The sequence below is a fragment of the Leucoraja erinacea genome, chromosome 7 (genome assembly GCF_028641065.1).
Source record: "Leucoraja erinacea ecotype New England chromosome 7, Leri_hhj_1, whole genome shotgun sequence".
In the NCBI taxonomy this organism is placed as follows: Eukaryota; Metazoa; Chordata; class Chondrichthyes; order Rajiformes; family Rajidae; genus Leucoraja; species Leucoraja erinaceus.
The window spans coordinates 8,434,004-8,453,282 of NC_073383.1; the positions used below are offsets into that span (position 1 = coordinate 8,434,004).

At 44.9% G+C, this 19,279-nt stretch overlaps 1 protein-coding gene across 3 annotated transcripts in view; it reads right to left on the bottom strand.

Annotated features, from left to right (window-relative positions):
- The window catches only part of LOC129698616 (inactive phospholipase C-like protein 1), a 200,046-nt gene that overhangs the window by 99,201 nt on the left and 81,566 nt on the right, over window positions 1–19,279 (bottom strand). The window contains exon 2 of one of the 3 annotated variants that reach the window (XM_055637735.1): window positions 12,100–12,183. The exons of the other annotated variants lie outside the window; for them this stretch is intronic. Coding sequence (XP_055493710.1) covers window positions 12,100–12,120 — 21 coding nt within the window. The 5' untranslated portion in view covers window positions 12,121–12,183. The remainder of the gene's footprint in view (window positions 1–12,099; window positions 12,184–19,279) is intronic. 3 annotated transcript variants of the gene reach the window in all.

Genomic DNA, 19,279 nt, shown 5'->3' on the forward strand with positions numbered 1-19,279 from the left:
ACCACTCAAAACTATAAAATCATAAAAAAGTTTACAGCCTGGAAGGAGGTCTTTCAACCCATTGAATCCATGCCAACACATTGCTGAACCAATCAAGCTCATTCCATTCTCCATCCTCTCCTTTTTTGACTATTTTATTTTCAGTTGCAAGTACTTTTCCAGTTTTCTTTGAAACCCATGGTTAAGTCTTCATAATTTGCGAGCCCTTACCACAATCGAACCACTTGCTACGAGGAAGATAGACACGCTGGACAGGCAGAATCTCTGGAAAGATCCTTCTCTCGAGATGCTGCATGTCCCTCTGAATTACTCCAGCATTTTGTGTCTACCTTTGATTTAAACCAGCATTTGCAGTTCTTTCCTCTACATTTTGCCTGCTACAAGGATGTTTTGCTTCACATAATTTTTAGTTTTTTTGCCAGTGATCTTCATTCTGTGCAAACTGTTACCACTAGTTCTTGACCCTTCAATCAGTGGTAACAGTTTCTCTCTACCTTCAGTGTCTAGATCTTTAATGATTTTCAATATATGTATCAGATCCTCTGGTCTAAAGTGAATAATGCTAGCTTTCTGAATTCCTCCACTTAACTAAAGTTCCTTATTCTTGGACTTAATTTAGTAGATTTCTTCTGTACTTTCTCGGAGGCCTTCACGCATTTTCTAATGTATGATGCCTATAAATGAACACAAAACTCTGGTTGAAGTTGAGCTAGTGTCCTATAAAGGCACATCTTTGCCTTTGTATTCTACAATGGTAGGTCATTTAGAATTCAGGCTATGTTCCCAGGAATAAGAATGCTAATGAAATTAATGATAAAAGGAATGATACAGCAATGCATTATTGGCATTGGGAATTCAGCATAAACGCCTGCTGGCCCTGCTGTTATGAGCTGTTGGAATTATAGCTACGTTTTTAGACCTCCTCTTGTTAATCCCAGCTAAATTGGAGCAGCTAGGACTTCAAAATGGGATAAAGTTTCAGAGTTGCTGGGAGATTTGGTCAATTTGGAATTGCTCTTTGCAGAGCTGGGACAAGCTACGAAGAGCTGCCAGAGTGCCTGGAGCTTAGATACAATTTGCAAGCAAAGAATGGGAATATCTGAAAATCCTGTCAATTAGGAGCAAAATGCATGAATGGATTGGATGGCTGCAAACCAGACATACACCTTGTAAATAATTGTAAATAATGTTGCAGAGTTTGACTTTGCCAAGTGTTGATTGGATGAGCCTTGTCTGTGTTTTCTGTAAATCAGGGTAAATGTTTCTAAGTTGGCTTCCTCTCGAAGTCCATTTTGAATACAATGTATTGAACTGTTGTATCATTGGGTTAGAGGAATGCCTGTTATGTTTGAGGTTAATCGATATCTGTAATTGGGTTAGTAAGAGACCACCCCTATGTTGTTCGGCCCCTCGAGGTCCCGGGACATATAAAAGTCCGTGATCACGAGGCGCTTGGGACTGCATGAACTTCTGAAGTGTCTCTGTCTGAGCGAGGTCTAGAGGGCTTGAACAGGAAGACACGAGGATCGAACCCGCGGTGGGATAGGTACAGTAGTTGAACTGTGACGCGCTTTTGATAAAATAACATTTAGTTGATTCAAATGCTTGATTCAGTGTTTTTACTGAAACTAGACTGGGGGGAAGCTTAGAAACAAGCAATTATCACTGACAGTTCAGCTACCGTTCCTTTTTATTTCATCAGCTTCAAACAGGATGACAAGGCTAGTTTGTCAAATGTCTTTTATAAGTATGTGTAAATCACATGGAACACAATTCCCCTAAAAATACATCTTTAGTCACTGAGGTCCTAGCACTATATTTTTCTCTGGTTTAAACTAAAGTACTCAGTATCAGAGTTTTGCCCTCTGCAACCAGAAGTATATCTCCCTGATTGCCCCAATCAGCCATCTTACTTAGCCGTTTATTATTTGCATAGTTTTGGAAGGTTTTTGGATTCATTTTAATTTTGCCACCAATTTTTCCTCATTCGTTTTGACCCGCTTGCTTCCATTTTTATTTCCCCTCTGAGTTTCCTAAAACCTGCATGGTTCTCATGTGTCATTAACCTTGGCCTGTTTGTCGCTTTACTGATTTTTCCTGCTTTTTTTTCATCTCTATTTGTTGATCATTCAACATCCCCTACGTTTAATCTTCTGGCTTGTTTTCCCTCATGAAAATGCACCCAGACTGTATCTGAACCATCAGCTCAAGGACTGCTTGTTATTCAATTACAATTCAGTTACAATTGTGTCTGTTCTCATCCATTTAAATTAGACAAATTCCAATTGGCTTTTCCATAGTGGTTATAAATCTTATAAGACTGTGACTGCTATTTCGTAAATGTCAGCTCTATCAATAATTGCTCCACTTGGCCTAACTAATTCCAAGAAACAGGTTTAATAACACTTTCTTCTTCACTGGGTCTGAAATGTTCCGGTCATGAAAGTTGTCCTTTATACACTTCTAACATTTCTTCCCCTCTTTGTTATTATTATTACCATTCCATTCTATGTTTACACAGGTTGTTTAAGATACGATATATGTAATGCAGTAAGTAGATTGTTTTAAAAACTTTTTTTTTCGTAGATCTCTCTCAATCAAGAAGACCCATTTACTTTCTTTGCAAGTCTTTGTATTCTCACAAGATGGCGCCTGCCTGTGGCAACTTTTGCGGAGCTCTGGAAAATAAAAGGCTCAACTACAACTTCCAACAACTTACCTGGATCAGAAAAACGGCAGAAATCGGTGCCTTCGGACAAGCTGCTTGAGCACCTCAAGGCTCTCGCAATTTCGCGATCTCCCGCAGCTGCGGGAACCCCGGACTTTAAACTTTCCCACGTTAGCTGTGGAACTCCCGACCCGACTGAGGATCCCAGGTACGGTACCTGGAGATCCCAGGATGACCCCCAGAGCCGACGGGCTGGATCTCCCAGGAATAACGGAGCTGGAGCTGCCGACTTTGAGGGAACTCCCGTTCGTTACGGAGCTGGAGCTGCCGTCTGTGAGGGAATCCCCGTTCCAGCGCAGGTCGCAGCAGATACAGCAAGTACAGTACCTGGAAACAAAGGGGAAGCCTCCATTGTGTCCAGAAACGTGGCCGACGGGCAGGACTCCAGGTCAGAATGAAGCGCAGGGGACTTCGGCCTCCTCTCCATACTATCCTACTGGCTAATGTACAGTCCCTTGAAAATAAAGTGGAGGACTTAAGGGCAAGACTGCTTTATCAAAGGGAGCTGAGGGAATGCTCTGTGTTCTGTTTCACAGAGACATGGCTCACCCCCAGCTCCCCAGACTCAGCGGTCCAGCCTGAAGGGTTCTCCATCCACCGTATGGACCGTACCCTGGCATCTGGGAAAGGGAGAGGAGGGGGCGTCTGCCTCATGGTCAACTCTGAGTGGTGTTCCGACGTGGCAGTCCTGTCCAACTCCTGCTCTCCACACCTCAAACATCTGGCGGTGAAGTGCCGTCCCTTCTACCTCCCAAGAGAATTCACCTCCGTTATCCTGACCGCGGTCTACATCCCACCCCAGGCAGACGTCCGTCTGGCACTGGAGGAGCTGCACGCCGTGGTCAACAAACACCAGACGTCTTACCCCGAGGAATTTACCACCATTGCTGGGGACTTCAATAAGGCGAACCTCAAGAAATCACTCCCCAACTTCCACCAACATGTCTCCTGCTGCACCAGAGGACCTAACACCCTCGACCACTGCTACACCACCATCAAGAATGCCTATCGTTCTATCCCTCGCCCTCACTTCGGTAAGTCCGACCATACCGCGGTGCTGCTTCTTCCTGCCTACAGCAGCAATTAAAGAACGCACCCCCAGAAGTGAGGACAGCACAGAGCTGGTCGGGTGGGGGGGGGGTCAGAAGAACAACTCCAGGACTGTTTGGAGTCTGTAGACTGGGCAATGTTCAAGGACTCGGCAACGGACTTGATCGAATACGCCACAGTCGTTCACAAAGAAATGTGTGGAGGACTGCATCCCTACAAAAACCTTCCGAGTGTTTCCCAATCAGAAACCTTGGATGAACTTTGAGATCCGCACTCTTCTAAAGTCCAGACACCGGGCATTCATGTCCGATGATACAGTGGCCTACATGAAGTCCAGATACGACCTTGGTAAGGCCATCAAAAAGGCCAAAAGGGACTTCTGCTCCAAACTGGAGGATGAGACAGATGTTTGGCAGCTGTGGCGGGGCCTGAATGCAATCACCTCCTACAAGGCGAAACCAGGAGGCAGCTCAAATGTCGGCGAAACATCACTCCCTGACGAGCTCAATGTGTTTTACGCACGCTTTGACAGGGAGAATACTGATGTGCCTTCCCGATCCCCCATTCGCTGTGATGGCATTTCAGTCTCAGTCACAGAGGCCGACGTCAGGAAATCCTTCAGAGGGGTGAACCCCCGAAAAGCACCTGGTCCTGATGGTATACCCGGTCGTGTTCTAAAAACCTGTGCGGACCAACTGGTGGGAGTTTTTACGGACATTTTCAACCTCTCACTTCTGAGGTCTGAGGTCCCCACCTGCTTTAAAAGGGCATCAATTATACCGGTGCCCAAGAAGAGTAAGGTGACGTGCCTCAATGACTATCAACCAGTGGCACTAACGCCGGTGGTGATGAAGTGCTTTTGAGAGGCTGATCATGGAGCAAATCAACTCCTACCTCGACAAAAACCTGGACCCACTGCAGTTCGCTTACCGCCACAACAGATCAACGGTGGATGCGATCTCGCTGGCCCTCCACTCCGCACTGGACCACTTGGACAACAAAAACTCATATGTCAGGCTGTTATTCATCGATTACAGCTCGGCATTCAACGCAATCATCCCCTCCAAACTGGTTACCAAACTCGCAGAACTGGGTCTCTGCCCATCCCTCTGCAACTGGATCTTCGACTTCCTCATCCACAGACCACAGTCTGTTCGTGGAAATGGAAATGTGTCAGCCTCGATAACAATCAGCACGGGAGCACGTCAAGGCTGCGTGCTCAGCCCCCTGCTGTACTCACTCTATACCCATGACTGCGTAGCCAACCACAGTGCGAACTCCATCATCAAGTTCGCTGACGACACCACTATTGTGGGGCGTATCACTGATGGGGATGAGTCAGAATATAGAAGGGAGATCGAGCAACTGTTCATATGGTGCCAGCGCAATAACCTGGCCCTCAACACCAGCAAAACCAAGGAACTGATTGTGGACTTTGGAAGGAGTAGGAGGAGGACCCACAGCCCCATTTATATCAACGGGTCGATGGTTGAAAGGGTCAAGAACTTCAAATTCCTGGGCGTGCACATCTCTGAAGATCTTTCCTGGTCCGAGAACACTAACGCAATTATCAAAAAAGCTCATCAGCGCCTCTACTTCCTGAGAAGATTACGGAGAGTCGGTTTGTCAAGGAAGACTCTCTCTAACTTCTACAGGTGCACAGTAGAGAGCATGCTGACCAGTTGCATCGTGGCTTGGTTCGGCAATTTGAGCGCCCTGGAGAGGAAAAGACTACAAAAAATAGTAAATACTGCCCAGTCCATCATCGGCTCTGACCTTCCTTCCATCGAGGGGATTTATCGCAGTCGCTGCCTCAAAAAGGCTGGCAGTATCATCAAAGACCCACACCATCCTGGCCACACACTCATCTCCCTGCTACCTTCAGGTAGAAGGTACAGGAGCCTGAAGACTGCAACAACCAGGTTCAGGAATCGCTACTTCCCCCCAGTCATCAGGCTATTAAACCTGGCTCGGACAAAACTCTGATTATTAATAACCACTTTCTGCTATTTGCACTTTATCAGTTTATTTATTCATGTGTGTATATATTTATATATCGTATATGGACACATTTATCTGTTTTGTAGTAAATGCCTACTATTTTCTGTGTGCTTAAGCAAAGCAAGAATTTCATTGTCCTATACAGGGACACATGACAATAAACTCATGAACTTGAACTTGAACTTCTTCAAGTAGCCCTTGCTTTCCCTCTCTCTCCATCCCGTCCCCTTACCAGTCCTCCGACCAGTCTTACTGTCTCAGACTACATTTTATCTCTGTACCACCCTCTCCCCTGACATCAGTCTGAAGAAGGGTCTCGACCCAAAAAGTCACCCATTCCTTCTCTCCAGAGATGCTGCCTGTCCCGCTGAGTTACTCCAGCATTTTGAATCTATCTTCTACTTTCTTTGCAAGCTCTGTTACTTAAAAAATGTACATAAAATGTAATATAAAATAACAATATCAATCAAATTCTTGAATGTTACACCATTCAATGAGAGTCACAGAGCTGCAGAGCACAGAAACATGGCCTTTAGACAAAACCCTCTGTGCTGACCAGGATGCCCTACTATACTAATCCTACTTGCATGCTTTAGGCCTACAATGCATTCAGAAAGTATTCGGACCCCCTTCACTTTTCCACATTTTGTTACGGTACAGCCTTATTCTACAATTGATTAAATTCATTTTTCTTATCATCAATCTACACACAATACCCCATAATAAAAAAGCAAAAACAGGTGTTTAGAAATGTTTGCAAAGTAATTAAAAAACAACTGAAATAAATAACTGAAATATCCCGTTGTCTTAGCTGTGAGTTTAGGGTCGTTGTCCTGTTGGAAGGTGAACCTCTGCCCCAGTCTGAGGTCCAGAACGCTCTGGTGCAGGTTTTCATCAAGGATCTCTCTGTACTTTACCCTGTTCATCTTTCCCTCGATCCTGACTGGTCTCCCAGTTCCTGCCACTGAAAAACATCCCCACAACATGATGCTGCCACCACCATGCTTCATCGTAGGTATGGTATTGGCCAGATGATGTGCGGTGCCTGGTTTCCTCCAAAAGTGACGTTTGGCATTCAGGCGAAAGAGTTCAATCTTTGTTTCATCAAACCAGATAATCTTGTTTATCATGCCTTTTGGCAAACTCCAAGTGGGTTGTCATGTGCCTTTTACTGAGGAGTGGCTTCCGTCTGGCCACCATCGGTGTTTCTACCATAAAGGCCTGATTGGTGGAGTGCTGCAGATATAGTTGTCCTTCTGGAAGATTCTCCCATCTTCACAGACGAACTCTGGAGCTCTTGTCAGAGTGACCATCGGGTTCTTGGTCACCTCCCTGACCAAGGCCCTTCTCCCCCAATTGCTCAGTTTAGCCGGGCAGCCAGCTCTATGATTTAGCCAGTGGTTTCAAAGTACTTCCATTTAAGAATGACGGAGGCCACTGTGCTCTTCGGGACCTGCATTGCTGCAGAAATTGTTTTATACCCTTCCCCAGATCTGTATCTCGACACGATCCTGTCTCGGAGGTCTACGGACAATTCCTTCATCTTCATGGCTTGGTTTTCGCTCTGACATGCACTGTCAACTGACCTGCTTATATAGACAGGTGTGTGCCTTTCCAAATAATGTCCAATCCATTTAATTTACCACTGGTGGATTCCAAACAAGTTGTAGAAACATCTCAAGGATAATCAATGGAAACACGATGAACTAAAGCTCAATTTTGAGTGTCATAGCAAAGGGTCTGAATACTTATGTAAATATGATATTTCAGACGTGTGCTCTTCCGATCTCAATGGAAACAGGATGTCCAATCCATTTAATTTACCACTGGTGGATTCCAAACAAGTTGTAGAAACATCTCAAGGATAATCAATGGAAACAGGATGAACCAAAGCTCAATTTTGAGTGTCATAGCAAAGGGTCTGAATACTTATGTAAATATGATATTTCAGTTATCTATTTTTAATTATTTTGCAAACATTTCTAAACACCTGTTTTTGCTTTTTTATTATGGTGTATTGTGTGTAGGTTGATGATTAAAAAAAATGAATTTAATCCATTTTAGAATAAAGCTGTTACGTAACAAAATGTGGAAAAAGTGAAGGGGTCTGAATACTTTCTGAATGCACTGTATATCCCTCTGCTCCTTTTCCATCAAAGTACCTGTCCACATGCCTTTATAACATTGTAATTGTATCCGACTATCTTCTCCTCTGGCAGTTCACTCAATATAATCATCACCACCCTCTGCATGAAAAAATTGTCCTTATGATTTCCTTTTAATTTCTCCTCTCACGTTCTCTCTAGTTTTAGACTTCTCTGCCCTGGAAAAAACTCGGACTTTTTTGACTCCTACAATCCGACGAAAATAAATCCACGCATCCAATCTCTCCTTGTAACGAAAGCCCTCCGTTACAGGCAACATCCCAGTGAATTTCTTCTTCGCACTTTCTAATACCATCAAATTGTTCCTGTAGTGCGGCAGCAGAACTGTACACAACACCCCGGGATGCTAACTAACGTTTTGTACAGTTGCAACATGATGTTCCAACATTTATACTTAATACTTTGGACTATGAAGGCCAGGCTTCCAAATTCATTTTTACTACTCTGTCTACTTGTGACAGCATTGTCAGGGAATTACAACAAAGTGTCTCTGCACAATAATGCTCTCAAGGTCTGCCATTTGATGCATATTTTCTGCTTTCCAGCCAGTATTTGATCTCAAAATGCATTACACTCGAATGCAGGGGGCAAGTATACTGAAATGTAAGAGGAATGTATACAGTTAATGGCAAAACCTTTAAGAGCATTGATGTGCAGAGGAATCTCAGGGTCAGGTTCTTAGCACTCTGAAAGTAGCAGCACAAGTAGATATAATGCTAAAGGCGCTTTATGGTGTGCTTGTCTTCATTAGTTGAGACAGTATACGAGTCATGGAGTAATAATGTAGCTCAATAAGGATTTGCATATGCCATATTTGGAGAATTGCAGCAGTTCTCATTACCCCATTACAGGAAGGATGAGGAGGCTTTGGAGGGGGTGCAGAAGAAATTACTAGAATGCTGACTGGCTTCGGAGATATTAGCTATAAAGGAGCAGTTGGACCAACTTAAATTGTTTTCTCTGAAACACCGGAGGTTCAGGAGAGACTGGTAGTATATAAAATTATGAGAGGCATAAATAGGGGAAACAGTCAGAATCTTTTTTTCCCCAGGGTGAAAATATCAATGATTAGAAGGCAGAGCTTTAAGGTGTGAGGGGCACAGTTTAGAGATATGCAAGGCAAATTTTTTTTTTTCACACAGATGTTGGGTGCATTGAATGCAATGCCAGAGGTGGGGGTGGAGATCGATACCATAGTGGTGTTTAAGATACTTTTAGATAGGCGCATGCATATGCGGGAAATGGAGGGATATGGATCCCAGAACAAGGGGTCACAGTTTAAGGATAAGGGGGAAATCTTTTAGGGCCGAGATGAGAAAAACATTTTTCACACAGAGAGTGGTGAATCTCTGGAATTCTCTGCCACAGAAGGTAGTCAAGGCCAGTTCATTGGCTATATTTAAGAGGGAGTTAGATGTGGCCCTTGTGGCTAAAGGAATCAGGGGGTATGGAGAGAAGGCAGGTACAGGATACTGAGTTGGATGATCAGCCATGATCATGTCGAATGCCCTACTCCTGCACCCATTTTCTATGTTTCTGTATGGGCAGATGGGATTAATATTTCTTGGCATAATGTTCTGCCTGGACAATGTGGGTCGAAGGGCCTGTTCCTGTGCTGTACTGTTCCTTGCTCTATGACCTTACAGTTCTCCAGAATAAATTCAATTGTCACTTTATCGCTCAACTTTCCAGTTGATCTATGTCTCTCTATATCCTGAGACAACCTTCTTTTGCTGTATACAACTTCTCCAATGTTCGTGTCATCAGCAAATTTACTAATTAGACAACCTACCTTCTCATCCAAGTCATTTACAAATATGACAAACGACAAAGATTCCAGCACCAAACCCTCCAGATTACAATGGTTACAGACTTCCAGTCAGTCAAACAACCCTCCACTATTATTCTCCACCTACTATCACGCTGAACCCCTCCAACATCTCCACCCACAAATCAGTTCCTGCCTTTCCAAGTGAACATAAATCCTAACCCTACAACTGATTTCCCTACTAAGGCTCGCCTACTGCCCTTTTTGAATGACAAATTTGTTTTCTCCTAGTCTTCTGGTATATCGCCGTAGGCTAACAAAGATGAAAAAGTCTCCTTCAGCAATCTTCACCCTTCTTTCCCATAGCATCCTGGATTAGATCCTATCAGGTCCTGGAGATTTAGCCACCTGAATGTGTGCCGATATATTTAAACTTCCTCTTTCCTGATACAAACTTGTTGAACAATATCAGCTTTCCCGCCTCCACGACCCTCTCCCTGGTGAATATTGATGAGTACTATTAATTTAGGATCCTACTCTTATTCCCACACATTGATTTCTCTGTTGGTCCTGTAGTGGCCATTTGGCTTGTTTTGCATGTCATTGATGATGGCATGTGCCTAAAAATTTTAGACTGCCCGTTATATTGTGATTGGGATTTATGACGTATCTTTGGGCGTGTTCGGGGCTATGTATCTTGCGCAGAAGCTTAGGAATTAGTTTTAGTTTGGAGGAGCATGGAGAAGGTTTAACCTTCGACCATGCGAAATGTAACTGAGACACAAGGAGTTTTCTAACGTTTAAAGTGATAAACTGGAGTTCGATGAAGATCGTAGTAACGAGTCGGAAGAAGTTTGGATGTACCTTATCGTTTTCATCAATAATAAAGAACCTATTAGTCAAAAGACTGTGTTTTGGAAGACTTATCTGTGAAGAAGCTCTGAAAGTCTCTGATGGTGAGCTCGCGTGTGTATAGAAGACATTCCACTTAACCATGCTGTCCATTTAGCGGCTAGAGGGTTAATTTCTCAAACTATATAAAAATCGTCCGCTACAGGTCCCCAAGGTGACCTACTTTATCCCTAGTTACCCTCTTGCTTCTAAATATACATAGCCCCTTTTTGCCCTCCTAACATCTCACTTTCTCTCCCATATCCCCTATAACCAAATGACCAATTTGATACCAATTGCCTACACTTGACGTATACATCCTTCCGTTTTCTGACGATGGCATTCTGGAACTCACCTAAGAAATTCATCCTCAGCAGCAATGTCAAAAAGCCCGTTGTACTCTGCTTCCAAAAATCAGCTGCAGCGAATTCAATAACTTTCAGAAATGCAGTACAACACACAACCACTGCTGCATTGTGCTCAAGCAGCTGAGGACAAATTTCTATCCATTTTCGATCCATCTTCGTTGAAAACACAACGGACCTCACCCTTAAAATTTTAAATTTATAATAACAGCTCTTTTCTAGACTGCAGTGCCCTTAACATGAAATATGCTACTTTCACTGTCAAATGTTTCAGTTCTAACTTTAGGATTATCTTTTTATTTTAAATACAGCAATCAACAGAAATAGTTCCTGTCAAGTCCCTTATTTAATTTAAGCATTTTAATTAAATTGCCAATATTCTAACCTAAAGTAAATGTAAAACAATTTTATCCAAGTATTCTTCCTATTCTAACTGTCAACCCTGGTATAATCCTGGTGAAATGTACTATGATGTTTCAAAATCCAAATTACCTCCCTGTACATGAGGGTACAACAAAGATTTCATGTGCAGGGTCACCCAAATTATAATTCATTGTTAATCTGACTGATGAGTGGAAACTAATTTCACAATGTATATTTTTCTTCAATTAATTTATAACGACAGTGATTTCTAAGACATTTCTGTTTGCCACAATCTAACTTTATTTCATTGGCAGGAAATCGGTATTTGCTTCGCATTTAATAAAATCTTGTTCCAAGTGCAGCAAATTAAAATTTCTACTCTCAAGTTCAATACTATTAACATACTGTTCAATTAGCAGTCATAGTTGTAATATTATCAAATCAATGAATAATAGGTAGTATTTGGGCTATAATGAATTTCAAGTCTAATGCTCTACCTCCTCTTTAATCACCAAAGTAAGGAGGGATATAGTTGCTCATTGCTACTTCTGCAATCTGATTAGTTAAGGAAATGCATTAAATAGATTCCAGATGTCCTGACAACATGTTTTATGAATACTTGGCAAAAGCACACAAAATTATTATATACAAGTGCAAATAATAAATATTGCCACTCACTACAAATTCAATCTTATCTGACTGAGACTTTAAATAAGCTTGAACACTTTCTTTTGGTTTTAGGATTAAATGTTACCTCCAAGATCTTACCCTTGAAAACACCCCTTGCATCACTTGTATGATGTCATGAAAAATATGTCCGGTCCTTCTGCATCAGACTGAGAGATATTTGTTCTGCAAAATGGTAATGAGTGTCTTTTAATATAACTAATAGCTCGTGTGGTTTTACTGCAAGAGCTGTCTCCTCCTGTCAGATATTTCATAATTAATTTAATGTTCAATTGCCTCATTGGTTTAATGTACTGCCTTAAGAATACTTTAAAATACACATAATCTTGGCCAAGTAAATTCAACTTGCACATTTGCAAACAGGAAAAGGACACTGGATCAGTCAGTCAATTTGGACTGAAGGATTTACTTTACTCAGAGGGTTATACATCGTAGACATCTTCTACCTCGTAGTTTTATGGACTAATTTTAGTTGAGGCTAAGATTGATTCTTTTTGAGGGAATTCCAAGAGAATCAGAAGAGATGGGCATGAGGCAGGAAATTAGACAGGGCACTGGTTCAAGTCAAATTGAATTAATTGTCAAATGTATAACTACCGTAAGGTACAGGTATAATGAAAGTCTTGTTGTTTGTACCAGCATCACAGGCACAGCGACTCAGACGACAATCCAAAATATAATTTATACATAATTTACAAAAACACAATTAGAAAACAAATCCATGGTAGTGCAAAAGTTGATCTGCAGTGTTCCATTGCTGGGGTAGGATTAGGTTTGTGCAGGTCAGTTCAAGAACCCGAGGGTTTTAGGAAAGTAACTGTTTCTGAACCTGGTGGCATGGACTTCAGGCTTCTATGGGGCATAGCCAAGATGGTGGGAATGGGTGATGCTGCTGCTTTTGTGCCATACAAATGCTTTTGATGGTGGGGAGGGCTATGCTGATGGTTTGATCGAGCTGAGTCAACCTCTTGCATTCCTGTGCATTGGAATTGGCCTACAACATCGCAAAGCAATCGCATCAGTGGCAAGGTAAAGGGGCTGTCCCACTGCGGCGACCTAATCCGCGGGGTTAAGAAGAGTGCCTTCGACCTTTAAGCTCGAGGGCACTCGCCTGGAAAACCTCGAGCTGGATCGACCGTCCACGTTGAAACCGCGAGCTGGATCGACCGACCGCACACCCACATAAACACACCGCAAAGGAGGGGGCCAGGGAGAGCGGGGGAGCGCTGTCTGAAATTCACACCCGCGATGAAGAGGAAGGTAAACGGCTGCCACAGTGTACGGTAAGTCCTTTAGAGAACGCGGAGGGGGGGAGGAGAAGAGGAGAAAAGGGGAGTGAGAGGGGGGAGAGGGGGGGGGAGGGGGGGAAGGGGGGGGGGGAAGGAGAAGTAGTGGAGACACTTTTAAGAAGTATAATAAATTTTAGCAGGCAATTTACCAGGATCGGTTTTCCCTGATCCTGAAAACTCCAATGAGCCAATCAAAATGCCCGGTCAGCAAAGGAGATTGCCTACGGCTGCCCTCGACTGCCTGTAACTAAATAGCGACCCCACTCCACTTCACTACGAGTAAAAAAGAACCATGCCGACCTAATTTTACTCGCGGAAAATTTTTCAACATGCTAAAACATTTTCCGAGACCTAGCTGAGGCCACGAGTATTCGGGAACTTCCCTCAAGCATGAAAGAGACTTCCAGTGACCTCCTAGGACCTCGTGTCGACCATGCTGCTTTGGTGTTCGTTTTCTAGGTCTGCACAAAATTTGAGAGTCTTTAATTTACAACAGAGGTCCTTAATGTTTCACTCCATGCTGGCAGCAAGTCTACCCTCACACACTACTGACAGGATAAACTGTATACAAAAACATCTCCCTTTGTCCTGTGCAGCACCACCTGCTGCACGGGAGGAGCAACGGGTCCTCCCACCCCACAGTCCACCAAACATCACATTCCCCCTTTCCAGTTTGAACGTGTCCATTTGGCTGAACCTCGCTTCACTTTTTATCCCAGCCTTTTTTTGCGTTTCACAACCCTTGCTAAAGGCTCAGAATCAACAGAGTATTTCTCAGTGTTCTCTTTTGAAGAGATATCAGTATTTGCTTTATCTGTATGCTGTTCTTTCTCCACTTGGCTGTAGTTTTTCTCGGCAGTCGTCAGCGTTTTGGATGCGAACGTGATTGGTTCTTCCTTGCCATTCGGCGCCGTTTGTAAGATTACAGCTCCATGACCATATGGCGATGCATTGGCGCCAGCGAGATTGGCTTAGCTGGGTCATAGTGGACCAAACGAGTCTGCTGGGCGAGCATCTCCTCCAACCTGGTGAATCCATGGTCACACCTTTTGGACCAGTGCCATTCAACGTCCTGTTTTCGCAAGTTGTTCACGCACTTGCTGACCATGTTATAATCCGTGGTAGATGACAATTCCATAGTTGATCCATCGTAGATCAAGGCGTTCATGTCAAGCTTGAAAGCATGGATCCAGTCGCTGGGGCACAGGGATGTACCTTCTTTACCAACCACGATCAGCGGCAACATCTGTGTCATACCATTACAGGAAACGGCGGCAGTGCATTTGCCTTTCGTGGGAATGGGCTATCGTCCGTATCCGAAAAGGCGGATGTTGGCCGTTTCAGTTTCGGCGATCCGATCCTCTCCCAGATGTCCTGACCCACTATCGACACAGCCCACCAGTGTCCACCTGGAACTGCAGATCGACGTTCGAGACCCGCAGCGAAATCCTCGGCTTGTCGGGGATCGTGGACACACCGAGCACTTCAATAGAAATGGTCTCCGCGATTTGGTCGACTGTGTTTTGCACTTTCTTGCCCTTTTGCAGCTTTCCTACGGATTGACACACTGCCTGGACATGACCTTTTCGGTAACAGGCATAACAAACGGACTTGATATACAGGCACTCATGGTGATGAGCAGTTGAGCCGCACCGCTAGCAGGCTTGTGATCCTCCTCCCACAGGGGACGGTTCGTCTGAAACTGTCCTACCTTCTCCAGATTTGCTCTGGGTCGATCAAGTGGTTTCTGGCGTTGCGGACGAGTCTGACAAACTGTATGCACCTCCTGAGGGAGCTTCAACGCCGTTTCGCCGGCCATTTTGTGCAGTTCTTTACTCAGCAGCTCGGCCATCTTAAACCGTTTTCTCACGGGGCGTCTTGACGCAAGAGTTAACCAGAGTTGAACATCGTGGGAACCTCTTGCGATAACCGTACGGCATTCGTGGACCACCGTGGCGCTAACGGCAGGTACTCGTGTAACTTGGTGACTCGGGAGAAAATTCAAACAAGCTTGAATTTCTCCAAGAGTGACTTGTACACTTGTGGTTGAACATTGCAACATTATATGCACGTAGTGGCCAGTGCGATATCCGTGCGATATCCGTACTCACTCTTGCGGGTACCGTGGGAACTCCTGCGAACAGTGAACCCCGGAAGCTGGACAGAGGGGACAGAAGGTGAGTAAAAATTGTCTTCTGTGGGATTGAATTTAAAAAATAAAGATTTGCATCCGCATATGGACATCAACTGCTGAGGTCATCTGTTGTTGGCCCTGATTTGTCCCGGTCTTTTCTTGCTTCCAGTTCCCCCCTACAATCATCCCGAAGAAGGGTCCCGACCAAAAATGGAATCTATTCCTTTTTTCCAGAGATGCTGCTTGGCCCGCTGAGTTACTCCAGCATTTTGTGTCTAACTTGCTGATTCAGACAGTTTTTGATTATCAAGGATTCTGCGCTGACTCTTTACTCTGAAACACACGTTGGAAATTTAAACTTGGGCACAACTAACATCGTCTTAAAAAGGTTTTCTTCCGAACCGCTTCTTCGTCCTCTCTGTGCGGCCTACCATCGAGCTGGAGCAGCGCTGGAGCGACGATTTCCTGCCGGGATTACAGCTTCGCCGGCGGTGCAGATGCTGGGACACCAACACCAACACGGAGCGGGCGATGGCTTACCGGATCGCCTTCGGGTAAGCTCCGGGGCACTGGGGACGCCGACTGCAACATCGCTGAGCTGCGGCTGCAGAGCGACCAGTACCGCGGGGCGGGCAGCCCAGGATTTCAACACCGCGTGGCCTGGTGTCCAAGTTCGCCAGTGTCAGAGGTCCAGCCGCGCGGCCTGAGAACTCCTTGGAACATTGAAGCAGTCTTCAGGGAGGAAGCAGCCACTTCAGTCCTGGCCACTGAAGAATGTTCACCCGACGCCGATGATCCAGCTTCGCGGCAGAGGGCCTGAGAACATCGAGTTGGCTGAGGAGGCCACATATAGACCCCGACCTCGGGTGGACTATGAGGGGGAGAACTGGATATTTTTAGTGCCTTCCCTCACGGTGAATTCTGCTGTGGGGGGACGTTTCATGTTGATTTTTATAGTGTACTGTTCTGTGTCTTTGTATGGATATATTGACATTTGATCTGTTCAATTAATTTAATCAATCTCTGTAAAGCACTTTGGTTCAAATACTGGTTTTGTTGAAAAGTGCTATATAAATAAAGATTATTATTATTATACTACCGTGGGAACTCTTTAACTCAGCGGGCAGGCAGCAGTTAATTGTTGCTCCCTTCAGTTTCCCAGAGGCTCGGGACGGGACTGGAGTTGGGAGGGAAAGGTGGGGGAGTCGAGGGAGAGGAGGGGGAGACAGATGGGGGTGTCTTCATTTGCTGGCGGTGGGTGTCTGTCACTGAAACAGGCAGGAGAGATTTCACATCCAACTTGTGTGTGCCTCTCTCTCTCTCCCTCCCTCCCTCTCACACAGGCTGAGAGACTCTGCCTCTGTGAGTGTACATCTCTTTCTCCCCCTCTCCCACACACAGTAAGACCGAGGTACTGTGCTCAGACCATCTGTGTCTCCCATACACAGTAAAACTCTGCTTTGTGTGTGTATATACGTCTCCCCTCATTTCTCTCTCTCTCCCTCCCCCCCCCTCCCCCTCCCCCCCCCTCTCCCCCTCTCTCTCTCTCTCTTTCTCCCCCTCCCCTTCCTCTCATCTCTCTCCCCCCCCCCCCCTCTTTCTCCCCCCCCCCCTCTCTTTTCTCCCCCCCCCCACACACAATAAGACCGATGTATTCTGCTTAGTCTCTCTTCGCTCCCACACACACAGATAGACCAAGGTCATGTGCGCTGTTTCTCTTCCGCCAGTCACCCCGAAGTACATCACACTGCCTCTGTGCCTCTCTCTCTCTGTCTCTCTCCCCCTCTCTCCTAAGTAATGTGGCATCTTCCTGCAGTAAAGTCATGGCATTAGTACAGGCATGTCTCCAAATGAGCCAATTCAACCAAGGGAGGATATTTATAGTGCGTGAAAAAAAAAGTGACATCATTTGTGCCACGTGATGATTTAATTACACTTGACAGTTACAATGTTCATTCAAGATTTAACGGGAAAGCTCGGGAGACGGACAAGTCACTCGCACAAATAACAGAAATGCCGAGTACCGTGGGAACTCTTTGTCTACCCCCCCGTTATATCGTGTGATATCGTGCTAGACCACGACCACTTCACTCTGGTCACATCTTGTGTCAAGTCGCCCCGTGAGAAAGGTCTATTAACACACTGCAGCACATTCTTCAATGATGCATCTGATTCCTTCAGAATCGCCTGCTGGATGAATGCGTGCCTGCAGCCCATGACCAGTCTATCCTGCAATGCATTGTCTTGGCACTTTTCGCAGCATTGAGTTTTAAAATCACATGCCTTTGCCTTGGTGCGATGCAAGAAATTCGGTAATCGATTGCCCTTCCTGTTGCACCATCCTGTAGAAATCAAAGCGAGCTACGAGGAAATTTTGACTTTCTTTGAAATCCAGCTGCAAAGTCGTTGTGATTTCAGCATATGAGGCTTCAGTTACTTCTTCTGTAAGCAAACCTGCACTACAAATGTTTCTGGAGATATCGACGAACACAAGAGAGCCTTCTTCCTCTGTTTAGTCGTAATTGCCATATTTTCAAAATAAAGCTCAGCGTGTATTAAATACGATGACCACCTTTCTCGCTCGAGATCGAAACGATCGAATTGCCGAGACATGTTAGTTTGAGCTTTTTTTTTAAAAACAAAAAACAAAAAGGTTCTTATCTAGGTCTTTGGACACAATCCGAAGAATCCCACTCCTGACATCACTTTCGTGTTCGTTTTCTAGGTCTGCACAAAATTTGCGTCTTTAGTTTACAACAGAAGTCTTTAAGGTTTCACTCAATGCTGGCAGCAAGATGGCTGCACCCTCACACACTACTGACAGGATACACCTATATACAAAAACATCTCCCTTTGTCCTGTGCAGTGCCACCTGCTGAACGGGAGGAGCAATGGGTCCTCCCACCCCACACAGTCCACCAAACATCACAGCTTCGGGTTTGAGTCGAGCGCGAACTCGTCCAAACTCTCAGATTAGATCGCCGCAGTGGGACAGCCCTTTAAGAGAGTGAAAAAAGTTTCCCCTCCACATAAAACAAACCAGAGAACAATAATACATACTTTTTAAACACACGAAATATAACAAAAAAAAGACAAAAAGGATAGACAGACTGCAGGTGAGGCTGCCATCGAAGCGCCACCTGGTGGTTAATGTCAAATCTCTTTAAAGTTCTCAGAAAGCAGAATGACTGGTACGCTTTCTTCGCGATTACATTTATGTGCTGGGCCCAGGACAGATCATCTGAGATGTTAACGGCCAGGAATGTGCCTAGCGCGGCCATACGTGGTGGCTTGAGGCGTAGGGCCTCGCGGGGCCGGTCCCACTTCCAACCGCGGAGCCGTCTGGAGTTGTGTGGGGCTGGTCCCGACATCATACTCACCAATCAGCTGGGCAGGAGGCGGGCCGACTGAATTTAGACATCGCACGACGTCGGGTGGTTACGTCATCGAGCAACGGCACGCCGGGCGGTGATGTCATCGTGCAACGCCACGCGCTAGTTGTGGCCCGTCAAGACGCTGCGTACGGCGTCAAGACGGTACGGCCTCAATGCGGCTGCGGGCCGACAGGCCATTGCCGCGCGGGATTAATGTTCCCTAGAGCTTAATGTTCTACAGAATTTTGTTACCATAAGACTGCATACAAAACAGGGGTAGGACCTCCTTTGAGAAACGGTAGTTCAGTGCACCAAAGTTTGTCGGCTGGGATGTTTATAATGAATCGATGTTAGAAATGTACGTCATGGAATCTGGTAATATTTTGTTAACTATATTATCCATCAAATTAGCTCTCAAAAGAAGCTTTGTAAAATAAGATTTAAACAACAAAAACAGAAAATGC